The 24,615-nt window shown below is 36.6% G+C and overlaps 1 protein-coding gene across 2 annotated transcripts in view; it reads right to left on the bottom strand.

The window, feature by feature from the left end:
* METTL15 (methyltransferase 15, mitochondrial 12S rRNA N4-cytidine) overlaps window positions 1-24,615 on the bottom strand; it is a 230,018-nt gene that overhangs the window by 184,591 nt on the left and 20,812 nt on the right. The window contains exon 2 of one of the 2 annotated variants that reach the window (XM_060400032.1): window positions 1-24,615. This exon is cut by the window's left edge and continues 8,160 nt beyond it. The exons of the other annotated variant lie outside the window; for it this stretch is intronic. Within the exon in view, the coding sequence (XP_060256015.1) occupies window positions 23,220-24,416 (1,197 nt within the window). The 5' untranslated portion in view covers window positions 24,417-24,615 and the 3' untranslated portion in view covers window positions 1-23,219. 2 annotated transcript variants of the gene reach the window in all.

The raw sequence follows: 24,615 nt of genomic DNA, 5'->3' as shown, positions 1-24,615 counted from the left end.
TAGATGGTAACTAGACTTATCAGGATGATCATTTTGTAATGTAGACATTTTGATATTGGAAAATATCAAATCACTATATTGTATAACAGTAAACTAACATAGTGTCATAGGTCTATTACACATCCAAAAACAAACTTGAGAAAAAAGAGACTACATTTGCAGTTATGGAGGGTGTGGGGGAGCTGGTAATGGGATGAAGGCAGTGCAATGGTATAAACTTTCAGTGACAAATTGAGAAGTACTAGCAACACAATGTAGAGCATGATTAGTATAATTAACATTGATATATGTTATTTATGAATGTTACGAGAGTAAATCCTGACTTCTCATCACAATTTGTATCTATATGAGATGATGGATGCTCACTAACATTGTGGTAAACATTTCCTGATGTAAGTCAAATCATTACGCTGTACATCTTAAACTTATACAATGCTATATGTCAATTGTATCTCACTAAAACTGGAAGAAAAAGAGAAAAATCTGTTGACCCTCAGAAAGGTGAGACTAACTGGAGATATTCTTAGACAAGAGTGTGCAATTCAGCATCTCCCAACATTACACATGCAGAGCATTGTTCTCCAAGCATATTAACAATGTTTTTGAAAAACGGATAAGAAAGAGGTGGGGTTGGGGGAACCCTTTGGTTAAATAAGTTTGTACAATGGGCTACACAAAGTTAAAAACATTTCGCTTTTTCCCCCTCCTAGGATTCTTACATACTAGTGTATGATAGGAATGTCCAACAGAAGGGCAGATTTTCCTGTTTCTAAAACTTACCATAGAATTTTTTAAAGCCCATCTCATTAGAATAGACTTAGAATAAAGTGAATGAAAAACCAAAAGGTCAAATGGTTGCTGTTGTTCTTAAACGTTTCTAAGGAGTGAAAGAACAAAGACCATTGACTATAGTCCAACAAATCTAAGATCATATTGATTATAAGATGCAATATTAATATATACTATAAAAAATGCAGTTAATAAATTATGACGTCATTAATTGTAAAATATGTCTATTTCAAATAACTTCAAAAGTAATATTTAAGTGCTCATGCACAGTTGTTCGGTCATGTTCAACTCTGCAATGTCATGGACTGTAGCCCACAAGGTTCTTCCGCCTATGGAAATTTTCAGGCAAGAATACTGCAGTAGGTTGCCATCTCCTCCTCCATGGGACCTTCCCCATTAAGGAATCAAAACTGCATCTCCTGCACTGGCAGGTGAATTCTTTACCACTCTGCCAAATATTTAAGAGTAATGATTAAAAGATTGTAATCTATTTACTGTCATGTGCTGTGCATAGTTGCTCAGTCGTGTCCAACTTTTTGCAACCCCATGAACTGTAGCCCACCAGGCTCCTCTGTCCATGGGGATTCTCCAAGCAAGAATACTGGAGCGGGTTGCCATTTTCTCTTCCAATGTACTGTCATATAGATTGTCTATTGTATATTTAGATCACATACTTTCTTAAATTTCCTTTACAAATTTGGCACAAGACAGCACTCTAATGTGTTGCCATAATTGCCTAATGTATTTATTACACAGATTTGTTGAAGACTTTCAATAAGTTACTAGCTGGGCTTCAAGTTGCACATTTGATTATGGATAAATAATTCCCATCTTCCAGGGACGCTGAGAGAATTTAAAGAAATAATATATGTAAAATGCCAGGAAATTAGTAAGCACTTAATATGTGAGTCCCCTTCTCTTTCTTCTTCTTTTGTTTTCCCTCTCAGTAATTAACCCTAGCACTTTATCATCTTGCCAGAACATATTTGATCACTTCAGCCAAAATGCCTTCCTGGTCTTGATTTCCTATTTAATCTTCTGTAAACATGAAGAACACCTAATCAATCCTCCCTTGCAGAATCCTTTATATAAATCAAAGTACTTTCAAACAAATATGACCACAATGAAGAAACAGACTATTTCAAAACCATATAATTTTTAATAAGTTTATTTAGGTAAAATTAATGCAATGTAAAGGAAACTAACCAAGCCATTTAATTTGTTTTTCTTAAATAAAACATATAATGTTTCATCAGACATCAGGCTTTTATTTGACAAATCAATATATGATTATTATATGAACTAGTTTCTGTGGAGCATAAAAGACTTCTCTCATGGACTGATAAATCAACAAGCTAAAAAGAGAAGGGATTGAATTAAATAATTTTTAAGGGAAAAAAAATCAAGCAAGGGAGAAATTAAAGACACATTAAATGGGGTTAATAAAAGGGATTTTAAAAAATCAACATAGTAACTATAGGTCTATTCAACAGACCTCCCCCCAAAAAAAAATCATAAAGCAAAACAAAACCTAAATACCAAAGAACAATTAAGCAACTTGCCAAAAAACAAAATACTTTGGTGGGATGTCAATCAGTAACACTGAGCTGACAACTGTGCCTTAATTAATTTTGAAACTGTTTCCAATTAGTTAGTATAGAACACTAGAGGCTTCATGCTGCCTATGACTCAGTGCACTGACTCATCCACCAAAACTTTTCTTACAGAAGAAATATCCAAGCACCCGCCAGGATGCAAGATCAAAAGGAAAGAAGGTTCACCAGCCTTCTTAGTTAAAGGCCTGTGATAAATTTAGATGACCGGAAGGATATGGAACAACTTTCCAAAAAGGTTTAATAGTCAAAAATAACTTGAAAAGTTTGATTTGTTAACAAAACAATGAAAATATATTCTTTAAAATTGCTACTGCAAATATATCTATGAAGAATGTTACTTGTTATTTGACATATAGATGACATTAAGTAATATAACCAATATTTATTAAAGTGTTTAATTAAATTCACTGGTTCATCATATATAAATATCCCATGTTTCATACCTTCTTAAAACAGCAGCGGAAACAAAATTTAGACATGAACAAGAGCTTAAAATCACCATATATATTTAGTCCATTGAAGATGACTTATTTTTTTTCAGATTTAGTTTATCCTTAGTGTGATCCAACATTACTGGCCTTTCTAGAATAAAAATGTCTTAAATGGTTCTTCAAAATAACTACAAAATACAATGTTAAAAAAAAAAGAATGCAAGTAACTACCTTTCCTTCCTTCTATTATAAAATTTATCTTTACTTAACTCAAACATTTCATTAAATCACAGTTGCATATAGGTAACTATTTCTGAAATAGTTTAGAAATATTTGGGGGCTGAGAGAGAGAGAAAAGAGCAATGAAAGACTACTACTCCCTTCAGGAAAAAACAAAGAAGATCCTTTATTCAGAAACTGGAACCTAGGGGAGGGGCTGGACTCAGCCAGTCCTAATATTCTGGAGAGCCTAGGGTATCCATGGAGAGAAATCAAGTTAATAGCAAGTTAGTTCCTAAACAAATTGTCAATAAGAGATCCATTATGCTGTAAAAATCCATATGTAATTTTTTAATGCCTTATGATTTAAAAGAAAATTAAAATGACTTATAAAGACAAGTTAGTTCAGAAAGTAAAAAAGCAAGGAAATGGAGAGAGAAAAGGTTCGAAGACGGCAATGAAGACAGAAGAAATAAAAAGGTAAAATTAAAATCAGTAGTAAGGCTTACTCAAAAGACATGACACAAAATGTTTATGTTAGTTGATAAAGGCAGACTACAAAATGTATGAGTTTCCTAGAAGCCACTGAAAAGAGAGAAACATATGTAGTTGCATCATTTGTTATATCCACAAAAATTTAAACACATACACACAAACCACAGTCATTCAAAATGTTTCCTTACCACTGTACCTTGAAAAAAAAATTCCAATCAGTCTTCATAAAGAAATCACAGAAAACTAACTTCTCTTACCTTCTCTTCCACCCTTAGAGTAAATATAACAATGCGTTTAAAAGTTGTGTTACATTTAATATTCCTCAATATAAGCAATGGAATAACACAGTGAGGGATGATTCAGTTAAACCAATTCTAAGAATGTGAAAACGATATGGTCCAAGTACACTGCAGTCCTTCATAAATTTTATTTCCCCCAAACTTTTTATAGGTAGCTGAGAGTTCAAAGTCATAATCTTAGACAAGAACCTGGAGTCTAGCTATTTTATGTTATTTGCAAAAGAACAAGTCTATATATTTCGACAGTAAGCTAAACGGGAAAAGAAATGTGGCTGATGTACACATAGGAAGCCAAATGAATCTAATGAGAACATCTGCTTGAACTAATTAAACAAGTGCTTAATGAGTTTCATTACATAAAAGGTAAGGTAGTACTTAGTGGGGATACAATGCTGAATTTGTCTACCATCCTCCTATAGCAGAGTTTAGAGTGCTGGGGACCACATGCAATTAAATAACTAATTACAGCAGTGATAAAGACAATGATAAAATTGAGTGGCTGCTGGAGAAGCACCTAACCTGGAAATGAAATGTTAAAAAAGGCCTTCCAAAGAAACTACCATTTAAGCTGAGACCTGAGACTTGAAGCAGCAGTTAGCTCAGGGCTCCCAGACAGAAGTTAACAGAAATCCCAATCAGTCCTCCTCTAGGTTCAGTTTCCTTACCCCAACCATTAAATGATGGAGCTACGTAAGGATCGGGACACTTTCATTCACTCAAAGATCAAGGCAAAAATAATTGAATAAGCCCATGACTTCAACTTTGACGTACACACTGATAACTAGGTGGCCTGACAAAAATCAGTAATGTGTAACTGTTCTCAGGTGTTCTGTGACTTTTTTCTTCCTAAATCATCAAAAGAACGTCTGGCTTTGTGCTCCCAGTTTCTTTCCCTATACTACACTGTAAGCTTTATGGTAAGTTGTCAAAACAGAAAAACATAGTTACATTAAACAATGAACAGCAAAGCAGATGAAGGATGAATCAGAATAAAAGTTAGCTTGGATGGGAGTAGAGGGGTAGCTTCTTCAAGAGTTTTGAAAAAAGAGATGGTAGAGCCACTGCATTTGATGAAGACAGAAGATGAGAAAAGGAACGAGAACAATATTAGAAAGTACTACTGTGAATTAAGCGTTCCAGTCATAGTTTTGAGAAATGCATAAAAATCTTGCATTATTTTGAAATAATTGTTGTTTTAATGAACCATGTTCTTTTGACCATAATACTCCTCGGACTGCGACACATGATTTATGACTTTATATGAAATAAATTTGACAAGTTCTTATCTCATGCTCAGACTTCTCTGAGTTCCCGAACAATTTATCCAACTAGTTCTTGAAACTCCACGTTAGCTATGTGAAAAGCATGTAAAAAATGTCCAAAACAAAACAGAAATTTTCCTTAAAAAATCTGAGTCTTCATGCAGCCAATGACAAGGTCATATACCTACCTCCCTTAACAGCTTCATCCCGCTTCACCTCTCATGTCTACCTCTTCATCACCACATTCTGTTTATTTTTAATACAAAACCTCTCAAATCTGTCTACTTTGCTCCATCTAAAGTGCCACCACTCTATCAAAATCTCTTTAAATAAATTCAATTACTTTCTAACTGGTCTGCTTGCATCAGCCTACAACCTCTTATCTATGCTCACAAAATGTTGTTACAAAATACATATCTAATCTAGTTTACCCACATCTCCTACTGAAAACTTTTCAATGGATTCCCACTGTTTTTCAAATAAATATCAAAACCCTTAATGTAGTCTCAGGCCTACCATTTTCTGATGAAGACTTCATCTCTTTCCATCTCTTCTCTGATGTCTATTTTAGCAAATCGGTTGGTCTTCAGGGTTTCCAGAAGTGCCTTGTTTTCTCCCACAATGGATTTCATGTGCTATCCCTGGTGGGAATGTTCTTTCCTATTTTTAGATCTGAGCTCATAAGCCTTTCCCAAATGCCCATACTAAATCAGAAGTCTATTTGCCATTCTCACAAAGGTACACAACTTTCTCTAATGGCAATTATCACAGATGAAACTGTTCTTATTTGTGAATATTATATCTCTGTGTTCTGTTACAAATTACCCTAAATTAAAGGGTTTAAAACAAGAAACATTTATTATCTCACCATTTCTATGGGTCAGAAATATATAAGTATCTGGCTTGGGGTCTCTCTTAGGATGCAATAACAGGGTCAGCCAAGGTTGCATTCCTCTGAAGGCTTGTTCAAGCTAGAAGATCTGCTTTCAAGAGAACTCACTCACCTGGTACAGGCCTCTCCATGGGTTGCTTAAGCATCCTAATAGCATGGAACTGGCCTCTCAAAGCAAGTAATCCAGGATACAACACACTTTCTTTTCTGACCTAGCCTTTGAAATGAAAAGCACCATAATTTCTTAACATCTTATTAGTCACACTGGTCAACCCAATTCATTATGGAAAGGAACTGTGAAATAATACGAACACCAGAGAGTAAAAATCAATGGAAGCCATCTTGTGGACACTGGCTATCATAGTATGTTAACTGATCTGTTTTTAAATCTTCTAATAGATTAAACTCCAAGACCTAGACTGAAGTAACTATCAGTTCAGTACAGTCGCTCAGTCGTGTCCGACTCTTTACGACACCATGAATAGCAGCACGCCAGGCCTCCCTGTCCATCACCAACTCCCGGAGTTCACTCAGACCCACGTCCATTGAGTCAGTGATGCCATCCAGCCATCTCATCCTCTGCCGTCCCCTCCTCCTCCTGCCCCCAATCCCTCCCAGCATCAAAGTCTTTTCCAATGAGTCAACTCTTCGCATGAGGTGGCCAAAGTACTGGAGTTTCAGCTTTAGCATCATTCCTTCCAAAGAAATAAAATTACCTTAAGTCTTATGCTTAATCTGAGTCACAGCTCCCATCCTGAAGGCACCCTATTTCCTGCCTTGTTCCAAAAACATCCTCTTGAAAGCATTCTACACCTGCTTCTCGCCCTTCAACAACTATTTCTAGCCTTACTACAAGAGACACTTCTTCAATTTTTCTAAATATTCCAAGAAAGGAAAACTTACAAAATTTCATATCCTGAGATTTACCTTTTATCTTTTTCTAAATCAGATTACTCTTAAGTAATATTCCCAGACAGGATTTTGTTTTGACATATTTTAACAAATATTATATACTAAAACTTTTTATTTTGTAAAATTTAGAAGTTGCACTTAATTTCGTTATGCAATAGTATTCCAATGTTTATGGACTTCCAAATCTGAGATGAAAATTGAAAATTAAAAAATACAATTTACCGTTTAATCATATCAAGCTTTTGTTGATTTCTGGAATACTTACTAATTCATTGGAGGCTTCCCTAGTAGCTTAGTGGTAAAGAATCTGCCTGCCAGTGCAAGAAATGAGGGTTCAATCCTTGGGTCGGAAAGATCCTGTAGAGAAGTAAATGGCATCCCACTGCAGTATTCTTGTGTGGGAAATCCTATGGACAGAGAAGCCTTGTGGGCTACAACTCACGGGGTCACAAAACAGTCAGACATGACTTAGTGACTAAACAACAACTAATTCTTTATTCAAATAAAACATACTAAAATTATAGTAGAATGCAATGGGGAAGGAAAAGTTTTTCTTTTTTTAATTTGATTTTCACAAAACTTTTCAGGCACCTGTAAAACAAATGAGCAAACAAACAAACAAAAAACACTATATTGTGTGTCAAATAGAGAAATAATTCTCATCTAATGTACCACATGACACATCAAAGTAAAATTTCAAAGACAGATGACTGAACAACTCACTTTCGGGCAAATAAAAACTCATTTATAGTTTATGAGAATCTCATAGGACTCTCCCTCCACAAGATGAACTTAAAAGTACCTCAAATTAATTTTTAAATTGATTTAATGGTTCACTTTTGAGATTATTAAGGGCCCATTATAAAAGGAGTAAAAGAAATGGAAACACATAGACTAAGTAATATATTAAGGTTAAGGGATAAGAACAAATTGGATTTTATGAAACATCTAACTTCTCTCACATAAAAATTATATATTGGATTGGCAAAAAAGTTCATTCAGTTTTTTCCATACCATCATACAGAAAAAACTCAAATGAACATTTTGGAAACCTAATATACCTTAATGTAAAAGAACATAACTCAATAAAGAGATGCCACCCATACTATGCATGCTCAGTCACCCAGTCGTGTCTGACTCTTCTTGGACCTACAGACTGTAGTACACCAGGCTCCTCTATCCACTGGATTCTCTAGGCAAGAATACTGGAGTGGTTGCCATTTCCTCCTCCAGGGAATCTTCCCGACCCAGAGACTGAACCCATGTCTCTTGAGTCTTCTGCATAGCCTGCATTGGTAGGTGAATTCTTTACCACTGAGCCACTTGAGAAGCACCCATGCATATATTCATGGTTATAATTACACAGCACCATTTAAGTCAGGTAGTATTCCATTTCGAGAGCATTAGAAAGGGCGAGAAAGAGAATAAGAAAACTTGATAAGTAGCAGTATAAATCAGAAGTATAATTTATAGAATATTTACTATGTACCAGATAAACGTCACACATATATTTATACTTAAACATTTATTAATACAATATTTTAATGAGGTAGGAACTATAATCATCCCCATTCTTAGATGAAAATTGAAGCACAGATAGTGTAATTTGCTTGTGGTCATGCAAGTAATCAGCAGAAGAGTTCCAGAGCCCATGCTCTAAACCACTGCACCACACTGCCTCACTTCTCAACTATCCTAAATTTTCAACAACCTCCTTGAACCCCCACTTCAATAATATCTATAAACAATTTTCTGATTTACAGATATTGTCTTTGACATCATCCGAAAATAAAGGCACTCAGACCAGATTCATCTCAATTTTTCTGACCCATTACCTATAAATTTATCTTCAATCACACCTGTCCTCACTTCAAGTCTCTCCTCCACTCAAGGCCAATCTTGTACTGTGCTACTGAACCAAGACTCCCCTCCAGCTTTTATATGACATCCCTTCTCCTGTTATCTTCAAACTTTCACTCTGGCCTGCTCTATCCTCACAGAAATAAGGAGGATAACTGCCCACCTACCTACCTACCCTCCTAACCAACCATAGACATACATGCACATACATACAAACACACATAAAACCCTCCATCTTCCTTTCTTGCCTGGGAAATCCTATGGACACAGGAGCCTGGTGGGCTACAGTCCAAAGGGTCGCAAAGAGTTGGATATGACTGAGCAACTAAGCACATCTTCCTTTACCCATCCAAATCTTTTCCTGTCAACTTATACTGGCTCTCTCTGTTCCTTCCATACAGGAATCTGATTTCCAATAAATCCTTACTCCTTGAAACTGCTTTTCCAAAGATAATCACTTAACTGTCAGCTTAAAATAATATTTTTTCTGAAATTTGGGTAAATTTGCCCTTATTGATGGCTTATGTCTTAAAACCTTTATTTCCTTAGCTTATATGCAACCAGTCTCCTGGATCCCTGCATAGTTCTTTAACCATTCCTTCTCTGTCCTTCCTTAGGTCAACTTCTTCTATCTAATTTGTAATGCAGTAGTATCCCCTGCATTTCCCTCTGTGGTGCACAGTATTTTTTAACACACACACACACACACACAGAAAACAAACAAACAAACAAACAAACCACAAGGGATTTCATTCTCTTTTTGGCTTCAATATTGCCTTGCTGATGATGCCTTAAATAATAATTTTTAATCAGGTCTTCTTGTTTCAGACTATTCAGTCAATCAACTGTCTATTGGACAGGAAAACTTAGATGTCCTTTAGGCATTTCAAACACACAAGCCCAATATTTAATTCATCAATTTCCCCCAAACCTAACCCTCCTTCCTTATTCTTCATATCATGGAGCAACATCACTCTCCGTCTCGTTAGTAACACAAAAAAAGAGTACGATGGCAAGTATTTTCCCCTTCATCTCATCCACTGCTACAACTGCTGACTTTTCAACTCCTTCCTTCAACACACTGATCATCACTGTTTTGTTCAGTTATTTGTTATCTTTTATCTAATATAAAACATCAGTCTCCTTGCCTACAAATTCTCCCAACATATGGCCATTGAGTAGCCTATAAAAAAGTGGAAATTTAGCCAGATCACTTCATATCTTAAAACTCTTCAAAGATTCTCCACTGCCACAAGAAAAGATTCCACATATCTTAATCTAACTAGCCTAATGATATTTTCTGCAAGGAAAATTACTTAAATAAAATTGTTGAGCTCTCACTTGATTACAAAGTGAAGAAAAGGGAGCACACACATGTACATTCACATGTCTCTAAAATAAGTAGCATACAATCCAACTGTAACTGCTGAAAATTAACATTAGTCACAGAGCTTATCATGTAGTCCCTACTAGAATATTTTCATTTTATAAAGACTCTTGATGACACTTATTGGTAGCAAGACCTTAAGATATAGAGGTTGGTGGCAAGATTGATTCCTAGAGGACAGAATAATTCACTCAGTTCTGGCAGGAAAGAAAAAAGTAGCACACCCAATCTTGGCAATTTGAGAATGACAGCTTAACTAAGGAACTACTCACAAAGATGTAGACAGAGTTTAGGGAATAGAGAATGGGGAACAGTGCACAGTTCCAGATCTCACAACAACCAAAGACATTACCATTCCTAAGCCTGAAGGGCAAGAGGAGTAATGATTAGTTATACACAAAGGGCCCCCGGCAGGATATCCGACTTTAGGGAGAGAAAAGCAGCCAACTCAAGGCAACACAAGAGCGTACAGTGAATTCACTTTCCCTTCACCTTTTGATCTCCAGCTGGTACCTTAACTGGTATAATACAATCAGAAGTCAAAGGGAAGGGGAACCAGATGAAATAGGTGGTAAAGGTCAGCCTCTCAGGACACATACAGGGTGGAGAAGAATAGAGAGTGGTTCTAGAAATGTAATCAGAAGATATCTAGCCCTTTAGAAAGTCAACTCTGATAACTGCAAATAATGTTACATTTGTAAGAGACCTTACAGAGGATATAGCTCCAAAATCTTCATTTTCCATAGTAGGAACCAGAAAGAAAGAAAGGAAGAAACAAAAACAAAAAGAAAAAAAGAAAAATTTTAAAAAAGTAAGTTAAAAAAAAGTAAAGGAAAAAGAAAGAAAAAAAATTTTAATGAAAAAATAAAAGTAAATAAACGTAGTAGGAACTGAGGCTTAAATAATCAAGTAACATTTTCAAGGTCACATCATTACTCAGGAGTAACACATGAACTGGATGCCAAGGCAGGTGATAATCTCCATTTTGGTAACCTCTTGATTCCCCAACAGTGCTAGGCACATAAAAAACATTTAAAACATACTTACTGGATTGAATTTTATAAATTCCTTTTAGGGCATACCAAAGAGCCAAAACTAATTTGATATGACTTGAAGATTTCCCTCAGTTATTATGTTAGAAATTTTAAAAGTACAAAATCAAATAACGAAGTATATGAGTGTGTCTTTCTTCTCTAATCTACCAAAATCAATATATAAAATGCTATGAAAAGTGGAGGAAAACCTAAACAATTTGAAATGTTCAAAACAACCACATGTACCTATTCACAGATGTGTAGACCAAAAGTCTACTGACCTGCTGTGTAAATAAACATCTAAAAGATCGCTCCTTTCTGAGTAAGGAGAATAAATTTGCATAACAAAGACAAAAACCATCAAAGGCTAATTGATGTAGTGTAAACAATTTAATGCTTTTGTACTCTCTTAAAATATCATCAGTACTACTTTAAGTTACAGTCTAAAAAGTTCTATGGATAGTCAATACATACATATATTATTTAAGTCAATTAGATAATAAAGCATTACCTATCAGTTCAGTTCAGTTCAGTCGCTCAGTCTTGTCCGACTCTTTGCAACCCCATGAATCTCAGCACGTCAGGCCTCCCTGTCCATCACCAGCTCCCGGAGTTCACTCAGACTCATGTTCATCGAGTCCCTGATGCCATCCAGCCATCTCATCCTCTGTCATCCCCTTCTCCTCCTGCCCCCAATCCCTCCCAGCATCAGAGTCTTTTCCAATGAGTCAACTCTTCGCATGAGGTGGCCAAAGTGCTGGAGCTTCAGCTTTAGCATCATTCCTTCCAAAGAAATCCCAGGGCTGATCTCCTTCAGAATGGACTGGTTGGATCCCCTTGCAGTCCAAGGGACTCTCAAGAGTCTTCTCTAACACCACAGTTTAAAAGCATCAATTCTTCAGCACTCAGCCTTCTTCACAGTCCAACTCTCACATCCATACATGACCACAGGAAAAACCATAGCCTTGACTAGACTGACCTTAGTCAGCAAAGTAAGTCTCTGCTTTTGAATATACTGTCTAGGTTGGTCATAACTTTTCTTCCAAGGAATAAGCATCTTTTAATTTCATGGCTGCAGTCACCATCTGCAGTGATTTTGGAGCCCCAAAAAATAAAGTCTCACAATGTTTCTACTGTTTCCCATCTATTTCCCATGAAGGGATGGGACCAGATGCCATGTTCTTCGTTTTCTGAATGTTGAGCTTTAAGCCAACTTTTTCGCTCTCCTCTTTCACTTTCATCAAGAGGCTTTTAGCTCCTCTTCACTTTCTGCCATAAGGGTGGTGTCATCTGCATATCTGAGGTTACTGATATTTCTCCCGGCAATCTTGATTCCAGCTTGTGTTTCTTCCAGTTCAGCGTTACTCATGATGTACTCTGCATATAAGTTAAATAAGCAGGCTGACAATATACAGCCATGATGTACTCCTTTTCCTATTTAGAACCAGTCTGTTGTTCCATGTCCAGTTCTCACTGTTGCTTCCTGACCTGCATACAGATTTCTCAAGAGGCAGGTCAGGTGGTCTGTATTCCCATCTCTTTCAGAATTTTCCACAGTTTATTGTGATCCACACAGTCAAAGGCTTTGGCATAGTCAATAAAGCAGAAATAGATGTTTTTCTGGAACTCTCTTGCTTTTTCCATGATCCAGCGGATATTGGCAATTTGATCTCTGGTTCCTCTGCCTTTTCTAAAACCAGCTTGAACATCAGGGAATTCACAGTTCACGTATTGCTGAAGCCTGGCTTGGAGAATTTTGAGCATTACTCTACTAGCATGTGAGATGAGTGCAATTGTGCAGTAGTTTGAGCATTCTTTGGCATTGCCTTTCTTTGGAATTTGAATGAAAACTGACCTTTTCCAGTCCTGTGGCCACTGCTGAGTTTTCCACATTTGTTGGCATATTGAGTGCAGCACTTTCACAGCATCATCTTTCAGGATTTGAAATAGCTCAACTGGAATGCCATCACCTCCACTAGCTTTGTTTGTAGTGATGCTTTCTAAGGCCCACTTGACTTCACATTCCAGGATGTCTGGCTCTAGATTAGTGATCACATCATCATGATTATCTGGGTCGTGAAGATCTTTTTTGTACAGTTCTTCTGTGTATTCTTGCCACCTCTTCTTAATATCTTCTGCTTCTGTTAGGTCCATACCATTTCTGTCCTTTATCTAGCCCATCTTTGCATGAAATGTTCCCTTGGTGTCTCTAATTTTCTTGAAGAGATCTCTAGTCTTTCCCATTCTGTTATTTTCCTCTATTTCTTTGCATTGATCGCTGAAGAAGGCTTTCTTATCTCTTCTTGCTATTCTTTGGAACTCTGCATTCAGATGCTTATATCTTTCCTTTTCTCCTTTGCTTTTCACCTCTCTTCTTTTCACAGCTATTTGTAAGGCCTCCCCAGACAGCCATTTTGCTTTTTTGCATTTCTTTTCCATGGGGATGGTCTTGATCCCTGTCTCCTTCATCAGGCACTCTATCTATCAGATCTAGGCCCTTAAATCTATTTCTCACTTCCACTGTACAATCAAAAGGGATTTGATTTAGGTCATACCCGAATGGTCTAGTGGTTTTCTCTACTTTCTTCAATTTAAGTCTGAATTTGGCAATAAGGAGTTCATGATCTGAGCCACCCACAGTCAGCTCCTGGTCCTGTTTTTGTTGACGGTATAGAGCTTCTCCATCTTGGCTGCAAAGAATATAATCAATCCGATTTCAGTGTTGACCATCTGGTGATGTCCATGTGTAGAGTCTTCTCGTGTTGTTGGAAGAGGGTGTTTGCTATGACCAGTGCATTTTGTTGGCAAAACTCTATTAGTCTTTGCCCTGCTTCATTCCACATTCTAAGGCCAAATTTGCCTGTTACTCCAGGTGTTTCTTGACTTCCTACTTATGCATTCCAGTCCCCTATAATGAAAAGGACATCTTTTTTGGGTGTTAGTTCTAAAAGGTCTTGTAGGCCTTCATAAAACTGTTCAACTTCAGTTTCTTCAGCGTTACTGGGATTACCATGATATTGAATGGTTTGCCTTGGAAACGAACAGAGATCATTCTGTGGTTTTTGAGACTGCATCCAAGTGCTGCATTTCGGACTCTTTTGTTGACCATGATGGCTTTAAAGTCTGAATAATCAGAAAACTCATTTCAAAGAATTTAGTTTCCTCACTTACACTTTTATTGGAATCACATATCTATCCCTAAATTTATTAAATACTTTCTGCTCACATTTGAATTTTTATGCAAGACACTAGAAAATCAAACCAGAATCAAAGATTCATATAAAACATTCTGATCCCCAGAAAAATTAGTTTCTATCTCCAACACTGACATTATTGAGGGGGAAATTATACAATTCCAATTTTTAAGAATCATCAAATGTTTATAGCAAGTATACACATTTTTGTTAATTTTCAGCAACTGAGAATACATTTACAAAAACCATACTCCTTGAATGCCTCTCTTAAACACCATACAAACTTTACTTTTGTATTATACAGACTTAAGCTAAACTATTCTTATTTAAAATTTATTATAGACTATGAGTGTGGTATATAGTACCTAAGCAATATCCATTCATCTAGAATTAACCTGGAGATTATACTATTATTCCTGGTTAATTGTTTTTCTGCTCTTAATTTTTTTAACCCTATCTGTTTAATACTATCAATACATAAATATGAAGAAAAAGCCTCTGCCTTGATTAAAATAATTTTCATAAGGAAATACCTGCAGAGCATTCAATGGAAATTCACATACAAGAAAATCCTTCCCTCTTCTCCATTAGGTATAATCAAATAATTCATCAAGTAGATCAAGAAAGATAAAATTAAGAAATCACATTCATAACTCAAGTAGGTATTCTCTGTCACTTAATTTACACCAAACACAAGCTGGTTTCTGAAAGGTAATAAGCCAACTAATAGGCTGAATATTAGCCCAAAGCACTGAAGCTATCAACTCATGGAAAGAAATACAGCAAAATTTAAATAATTGACCAGAGATGTATAATCTCCAAGCTGGCACACTTTGAACTATCTGAGTAATTTCTTTAGTATCTTTTTTGTAAACAAATCTGTCAGGATTAGCAGTAAAATAATATTAGTTTGATCAGTTGAATCTATGTGGTAATGTTTATTTTACATAAAACAACAACAATGAAAAGCTTTGAAATAAATTAAAGTCATTTTACAACACTTAGGTTTCTAGTAGAAATACAATAATGCATACATTGCGGACTACCAAGCAGGTGTTTTAGAGTGTCGATAAAATACTGCTAATTAAAGCAAAGGAACAGTTAATCTTAAATATGAGTAAGAAAACAGTCTAGGTTTAGAAGGCATAAAAAAAAATCACTTTTAGCTTTTACGTAACCTATTCAAAAAGCAAGAAAACAACCCTTTCCTTAAGTCCTAGGCCAAGGGATCCAAAGTAATGAAGCAAATTAGACATGGCAGCCATTCATATTCCAACTTACTTTACATATTTACCAACTTCTCTTATCCATCTCTTCTTTTTCCATCTCCCAAATTCTTTTACTACTTTGATATTCAATGTACGTGTTATACAAGGTTTCCTTCTTTTTGCCTCGACAATACCTATTATCAAGGGCTTAGACATCACCTGTATGGTACATTCAATCTCCATATCTACTTTCTATCTCTAGTCTCATTTCTGTTTGTAAACATTTCAAGTGAAAGCCCCCTCTTCAAACATAATAACCCATCTTTCCATCTCTATTCCCAATCAACTCTAGAGATTCCTTGCTAAACCTCAGGGCACTGAGAGAGGAGGACAGTGTTAAGGCTATTCCAGTTTAAAAGGAAAATTCTATGTCATTAGCATGCCTTACAAATTCCTTCATGTTCTAAACATTTGCTTTCCTGAGCAAATGTTGCTTTCTCATGACTTTCTAACTTTGTTCAAATAGTTCTCTCTCCCTAGAATTCCCTTTTCTCCTTACTCACTAAGGAAATTCCTTGCTATTTCAGAAGATATATAAAAGTCTTCATTCATCTCTTTTGTGAAAAACAGGTGGTAGTTTCCCTCACTATCACCCCAAAGCAATACATATACATATATAAATATCCATAGATGTGTATGCTTCTGTATTTGTGTATAAAGGAATGTATTACTCCAGAGAGCTCCTCTACTGAAGGCTATCTTTTTTGTATCACTAGTACCTAGTATCTAACATGAAAATAGTGTTTAATTTAAGTTAGCTTCATCGTGTACATTTTACCTCCTAAATTTCTCTCTCAAATTTGTCCATGCATCTCCAAATCTGTAACTATTACCACTCACTTTATCTTTAGTCTGAACAAATGTCTCATGATTAGTCTGTACCAATCCATTCTAAATAGTGTAGACAGAATAATCTTTTTCAAAAGCCAAACTTAACCATCTCTGACCTTCACTTTCCTCTCTAGCTTCATCTTTCACCACCTCCCAGTTTGCGTCTTCAGCTTACCGAGTGGATGGATTACAACCCTTCATTCTTGCCATACTCCTACCTTCTCTCTGGAATGAATTCAACATCTATTTATAATAAAAACGCTCAACAAAGTGGGCTTAGAGAGAACATACCTCAACATGATACAGGCCATATACGACAAGCCCAAAGGTAAGATAGTACTCAGTGATGAAGAGCTCAATGATGAAAGCATTTCCTCTAAGATCAGGAAGAAGACAAGGATGCCCACTCTCACCACTTTTATTCAACACGGTATTAGAAGTCTGAGCAACAGCAATCAGACAAGAAAAAGAAATAAGAAATTCACACTAAAAAGGAAGTATAACTTCTTCTGCAAATGACTTGATACTATACATAAAAAATCCTAAAGAAATCACCAAAGAACTACCAGAACTCATCAATGAATTCAGTAAACTATGGGATACTAACTGACATACAAAAATCTGTTATGTTTCTATACACTAACGATGAACTATCAGAAAGAGAAATTAAGAAAACAATCTAACTTACAATCACACACACACACAAAAATAACTAAAATATCTAGGAACAAACTGAACTAATGAGGTAAAAGACCTGCACTCAGAAAACTATAAGACATTGAAATAAACTGAAAATGACACAAAGAGGTATAAAGATACACCATGATCATGAATTGAGAGAAATAATGCTGTTAAAATGACCATCTTACCTGCCTCCTGAGAAATCTGTATGCAGGTCAAGAAGCAACAATTAGCACCAGACATGGAACAATGGACTGGTTCCAAATTGGGAAAGGAGTATGTCAAGGCTGTATACTGTCACCCTGCTTATTTAACTTATGTGCAGAGTACATCATGCGAAATGCAAAACTGGATGAAGCAGAAGCTGGGATCAAGACTGCTGGGAAAAATATCAATATCAGATATGCAGATGACATCACACTCGTGGCAGAAAGTGAAGAACTAAAGAGCCTCTTGATAAAAGTAAAAGACAAGAATGAAAAAGTTGGCTTAAATCTCAACATTCAAAAAAATAAGATCATGGCATCTAGTTCCATCACTTCACAGCAAATGGATGGAGAAACAATGGAAACAGTGACAGACTTTATTTTGGGGGGCTCCAAAATCACTGCAGATGGTGACTGCAGCCATGAAATTAAAAGACCCTTGCTCCTTGGAAGAAAAGCTATGACCAACCTAGACAGCATATTAAAAAGCAGAGACATTACTTTGCCGACAAAAGGTCCATCTAGTGAAAGCTATGGTTTTTCCAGTAGTCATGTTTGGATGTGAGAGTTAAACTATAGAGAAAGCTGAGCACCAAAGAATTGATGCTTCTGAACTGTGATGTTGGAGAAGACTCTTGACAGTCCCTTGGATGGCAAAGAGATCAAACCAGTCAATGCTAAAGGAAATCAACCCTAAATGTTCACTGGAAGGACTGATGCTGAAGCTAAAGTTCCAATACTTTGGCTGCTGCTGCTGCTAAGTCGCTTCAGTCGTGCGACCCCATAGATGGCAGCCCACCAGGCTCCCCCATCCCTGGGATTCTCCAAGCAAGAACACTAAAGTGGGTTGCCATTTCCTTCTCCAATGCATGAAAGTGAAAAGTGAAAGTGAAGTTGCTCAGTCATGCCCACCTCTTAGTGACCCCAGGGACTGCAGCCTACCAGGCTCCTCCAACCATGGGGATTTTCCAGGTAAGAGTACTGGAGTGGGATGCCATTGCCTTCTCTGTACTTTGGCTACCTGATATGAACTCATGAAAAAGACCTTGATGCTGGGAAAGACTGAAGGCAGGAGGAGAAAGGGATAGGACGACAGAGGAGGATGCGATGGATGGATGGCATCACTGACTTGATAAACATGAGTTTGAGCAAGCTCAGGAAGTTGGTGATGGACAGGGAAGCCTGGCGTGCTGCAGTCCATGGGGACACAAAGAGTTGGTCACAACTGAGTGACTGAACTAAACTGAACTGAAAATGACCATATTGCCTAAGGCAATCTACAGTTTCAATGCAATCTGTATCAAAATACCAAAGGCATTTTTCACAGGACAATTACAAAGAATTGTAAAATTTGTATGGAAACACAAAAGGCTCCAAATAGCCAAAACAATCTTAAGAAAGAACAAAGCTAGTGGCATCATGTTCCCTGATTTTGTGACCAAGCAGGACCCTGTGGGCTTTCCTGTGACAGACCCCTGCTCCCAGTTTCTCTGGCTTAGCTCCTCTCTTAAGTACCTAATAACATAAATTAGTGCAGCCACTATGGAAAACAGTACATAGACCCCTCAAAAAATTAAAAATTCAGAAGATTGAGCAATTTCATGCCTAGGATACAAAACACCAACTGGAAAATATACACATCACTTAGTGGCATTATTTACAGTAGCCAAGATATAGAAGCAACCTAAGTGCCCACATAGAGATAAGTGGATAAAGAAAATGTGATGTATATATACAATGGAATCATACTCAGTCATAAAAGAATGAAATCTGCCCACTTGTAACAACAAGAATGGATATAGAGGTTATTACTCTAAATGAAGGAAGTACAAGAAAAACAAATACTGTATGATTTCACTTAAATGTGGAGCCTAAAAAACAAATGAATAAACATAATCAAAACAGACTCATAGATACAGAGAACAGGTGGCTGCCAGAGAGGAAGGGGCTCAAAAAAGAAGAGAAATAGGTGACGGGGTTTAAGAGGTACAAAATTCCAGCTGCAAAATAAGTGAGTCACAGGGATAAAAAGCAACATAGAGATACAGTCAATAATAATGTAATATCTTTATACAGTAACAGATGGTTAACTAGATTTATTGTGGTGACGATTTGAAATGTGTAGAAATACAGAATCACTGTGTTACATAACAGGAACTAACAAAGTGCTGTGGGTCAATTATACCTCAAAAACAAGCAAACAAACTAACTCATTGAAAAAGAAATCACTGTGGTTAACAGAGGTAGAAGGTGGGCGAGGAGGAACTGGAAGAAATCAAAAGGAATGAACTTAGTTATAAGATAATTAAGTACTAGGGATGAAATGTGGAGAAGGCAATGGCACCCCACTCCAGTACTCTTGCCTGGAGAATCCCATGGATGGAGGAGCCTGGTAGGCTACAGGCCATGGGGTCACTAAGGGTCGGACACGACTGAGCGACTTCACTTTCACTTTTCACTTTCATGCATTGGAGAAGGCAATGGCACCCCACTCCAGTACTCTTGCCTAGAGAATCCCAGGGACAGAGGAGCCTGTTGGGCTGCCGTCTATGGGGTCACACAGAGTCGGACATGACTGACGTGACTTAGCAGCAGCAGGGATGAAATGTAAAATATGATAAATATAATTAACATTGTTATATGTTATATTTGAGTGCTATTAAGAGAGTAAATCCTAAGAGCTCTCATCAGAAGAAAAAAAATTTTTTTTTATATTTCTTCAGTTTTGTACTTATATGAGATAATAGATATATCACTAAACTTACTGTGGTAATCATTTCATGATGTAGGTAAGTCACATCATTACAATGCACATAAATTGTTCTGTGTGCCTGTGGGCTGCAAATTCAAGCTTTGCTTTTGGGAACTTTCTGGAATTTTTTTTTTTTCCTGAATATTTTGATCTGCAGTTGGTTGAGTCTGTGGATGTGTAACTGTAGATAAGGAGGGCTAGCTGTATTCTTTATCACAGCTGTGGAAATTTCACATTTACCTTGATGATTATTTGATAAATGCCTGCCTCCTCCACTAAACTGTAAGCTCCTTGGAGGCTAAAATCATGTCCAATTTTGTTCCACATTGTATTGCCAGGATGAAGAGAACTGCACCTGTCACACATTAGAAGCTCAATGAATATTTACTGAAAAAATGTGGAAATGGTCTCATTTTGCACAGAAACTTAGACCTAACAGCCCATTGTCTTTTTTGTCACTTCCCCAAGGCCTTCTTCGCTTCACCCAATCACTTGCCATGCCCACCTTCTTAATGTTTCTCTTACTAGTACTTTTCATTCTTCCTTGTGATAATTATTTCAACAAATATTTATAGGATACTTTCTAAGTGCCAGACACTGTCTTCAGCACTGAGGAGGCAGTTGAAAAAAAACAGACAAAAATTCAAGTTTGTGGAACTTAAATTCCAGGATGCCATAGAAGGAGGGCATAAGAGACAGTTAGAAATCAAATTGAAAATGAAAAAACATGATAAGTGTTAGAGCGAAAGGAAAAAAGCAAGCAAAGGGGATATCAAACATTGTGGGAAGGTAGTTGAAATTTTAAATAAGGTCACCAAGGATGATCTCTCTAGAAAGGTGATACTCAAATAAAGACCAGAAGTGAGGGAGCCAGGCATGTTAGCTCTATTGGAAAATTTAGTGTAGATGACCTTGCTATAAGTCAGTATACTAAGAAATGAATACCAGCAAAAAAGAGTAAAAAGGCACCCAGAAACACACAGCCATGTAGGGATTTAGGGATGGAAGAAATTAAGGCATCAACAAAACCACTGTTACGTAGAAGAGAATAAGAATAGATATTCAAAATTACAACCTTGAGCCAATTAAGAAGAGTTTGACTTAAATTCCCAGACATTATAAGGTTACATTTTGGAAAGACTTATAAGACATTTTACCCAAAACCAATATAAAACAAAAGAAATGAACACCAGTTATACAACTTAAAGCAGTAACTGAAATATGCAATCATCCAAACTCAAAATCAAACGTAAGGGTTAAAAATGTTTTGATTGTTTTTGTATCTAACTAGTTAATTCTTGATCTTTCATTATCATAGAACTTAAGTAAAAAGTATCAGAGATTGCAATACTGTGGTTAACATCCTAAACTGACCTAATGAGCTAGAGAGGAATGCTGTATTTCATCTTATTTAAAAAGCAAATTAATACCTTATTTTTTATATCATAATGCAAATGAATATCTGACTTTTTATATCATAAATTTCCCTTTGTGGATATAATTATATATGATTAACTAAATAATTTAGAAAAATCTGGGCAGTTTCTGTTATGAAAATGATGTTTCAAAAATATTAAACCAGGAAAAATACAATATTTTTCTCTCATAATTATCTAAATCTCCTTTCTGAAATAGCTCAAATTGTATTTAAGTTCTAAGTAGTCCTTAGCAAGAAAAGCTGGCTTCACGTTCATTCATTCATTTGCTGTTTTGATCATTTTAAATTAAAGCAAAATCAAGACTTTCTATTCAAAAATGTTGGTTTCACACGTATTACTCAAAGAAGAAATCACCTTAGTAGAAATATTCTGGACTGGTGGAAAAGTCAGTCTTCATGAGACTATTTTGAAGATCATTTCTAAAATAGGAAGGGCAGATGACTGAATTTGTTTTATTTCATGATTTCTGCTATAAAAGAAGAGTAAAATCAAAACCACAGTGAAGAAACATTAGGTAGCAAGGGACAAGAAAAAGAAGGAAAAACATACAGAAGATGGAAAATCATGAAGTCCATTTCCCTTTTTAGCAGTAACACTATTTCCTGAAAACATTCTCTTACAGTTTCCCACCCTTGACAGCAAGCACCCTTTCTTTCCAGCTCTAAGACTCAGTCTATTGATGGTTCTAGTCAATTTATCCTGTACCTTTCTTTGAGCAATTTATCCCCCTCTCCTATCATTACAAACAGAAGATTTCCTACCTAGAGTGAAAGATCAATCAGGGAACAAGCTCTGAAAAAAACAGTGACCTGACCTTTGAAACAGACCAGAACTCCTTAGCAGAGTGTTTTGATAACAAAAGAAGCATGTTGTTGTTCAGTTGTTCAGCTGTGTCCAACTCTTTGCAACCTCATGGAGTATTTTCATATAACCTATGCTCATCCTCTCATATGCTTTAAATCATCCCTTGACTACTCAGAATACCTGATACAATGTACATACCATGTAAATAGTTGTTAATTGAACTTAAGTGTTTTGTGTGCTTCCCTGTCCTACAAAATCTCCTGGAGTTTATTCAAACTCATGTCCATCAAGTCGGTGATGCCATCGAACCATCTCATCCTCTGTCTTCCCATCTCCTTCTGTTCCTGCCTTCAATCTTTCCCAGCATCAGAGTCTTTTCTAATGAGTCACTTCGCTGCATCAGGTGGCCAAAGTGATGTCTCTGCTTTTTAAAACACTGTCCAGGTTTGTCATAGCTTTTCTTCCAAGGAACAAGTATCTTTTTATTTATTTATTTTTTTATTTTTTTTTTTTTTTACTTTACAATACTGTATTGGTTTTGCCATACATTGACATGAATCCGCCACAGGTGTACATGAGTTCCCAACCCTGAACCCCTCTCCCACCACCTTCCCCATATTATCCCTCTTGGTTATCCCAGTGCACCAGCCCCAAGCATCCTGTATCCTGTATCAAACCTAGACTGGTGATTCATTTCTTACATGATGGTATATATGTTTCAATGCCATTCTCCCAAATCATCCCATCCTCTCCCTCTCCCTCTCCCTCTCCCACAGAGTCCAAAAGTCTGTTCTTTACATCTGTGTTTCTTTTGCTGTCTCACATACAGGGTTATCATTACCATCTTTCTAAATTCCATATATATGTGTTAGTAGACTGTATTGGTGTTTTTCCTTCTGGCTTATTTCACTCTGTATAATCGGCTCCAGTTTCACCCACCTCATTAAAACTGATTCAAATCTATTCTTTTTAATGGCTGAGTAATAGTCCGTTGTGTATATGTACCATGGCTTTCTTATCCATTCGTCTGCTGATGGACATCTAGGTTGCTTCCATGTCCTGGCTACTATAAACAGTGCTGCAATAAACATTGGGGTACACGTGTCTCTTTCAATTCTGGTTTCCTCAGCGTGTATGCCCAGCAGGCGGATTGCTGGATCATAAGGCAGTTCTATTTGCAGTTTTTTAAGGAATCTCCACACTGTTCTCCATAGTGGCTGTACTAGCTTACATTCCCACCAACAGTGTAAGAGGGTTCCCTTTTCTCCACACCCTCTCCAGCATTTATTGCTTGTAGACTTTTGGATTGCAGCCATTCTGACTGGTGTGAAATGGTGCCTCACTGTGATCTTGATTTGCATTTCTCTGATAATGAGTGATATTGAGCATCTTTTCATGTGTTTGTTAGCCTTCCGTATGTCTTCTTTGGAGAAATGTCTATTTAGTTCTTTGGCCCATTTTTTGATTGGGTCATTTATTTTTCTGGAATTCAGCTGCATAAGTTGCTTATATATTTTTGAGATTAGTTGTTTGTCAGTTGCTTCATTTGCTATTATTTTCTCCCATTCTGAAGGCTGTCTTTTCACCTTGCTTATAGTTTCCTTTGTTGTGCAGAAGCTTTTAATTTTTATCAGGTCCCATTTGTTTATTTTTGCTTTTATTTCCAGTATTCTGGGAGGTGGATCATAGAGGATCCTGCTGTGATTTATGTCAGAGAGTGTTTTGCCTATGTTCTCCTCTAGGAGTTTTATAGTTTCTGGTCTTACGTTTAGATCTTTAATCCATTTTGAGTTTATTTTTGTGAATGGTGTTAGAAAGTGTTCTAGTTTCATTTTTTTATAAGTGGTTGACCAGTTTTCCCAGCACCACTTGTTAAAGAGATTGTCTTTAATCCATTGTATATTCTTGCCTCTTTTGTCGAAGATAAGGGTTAATTTCAAGCCTGCAGCCACCATTAGCAGTGATTTTGGAGTCCAAGAAAAATCTGTCACTGTTTCCATTGTTTCTGCATCTATTTGCCATGAAGTGATGGGACCAGATGCCATGATTTTAGTTTTTGAAAGTTGAGTTTTAAGCCAGCTTTTTCACTTTCCTTTTTCACTTTCATCAAGGTGCTCTTTAGTTCCCTTTCACTTACTGCCAATAGAGTGATGTCATTTGCATATGTGAGGTTATTGATATTTCTCCAGGCAATCTTGATTCCAGCTTGAGCTTCATCCAGTCCAGCATTTTGCATGATATACT

The sequence above is a fragment of the Ovis aries genome, chromosome 15 (genome assembly GCF_016772045.2).
Source record: "Ovis aries strain OAR_USU_Benz2616 breed Rambouillet chromosome 15, ARS-UI_Ramb_v3.0, whole genome shotgun sequence".
NCBI classification, from domain to species: Eukaryota; Metazoa; Chordata; class Mammalia; order Artiodactyla; family Bovidae; genus Ovis; species Ovis aries.
This window is presented reverse-complemented; position numbering and strand designations above follow the sequence as displayed.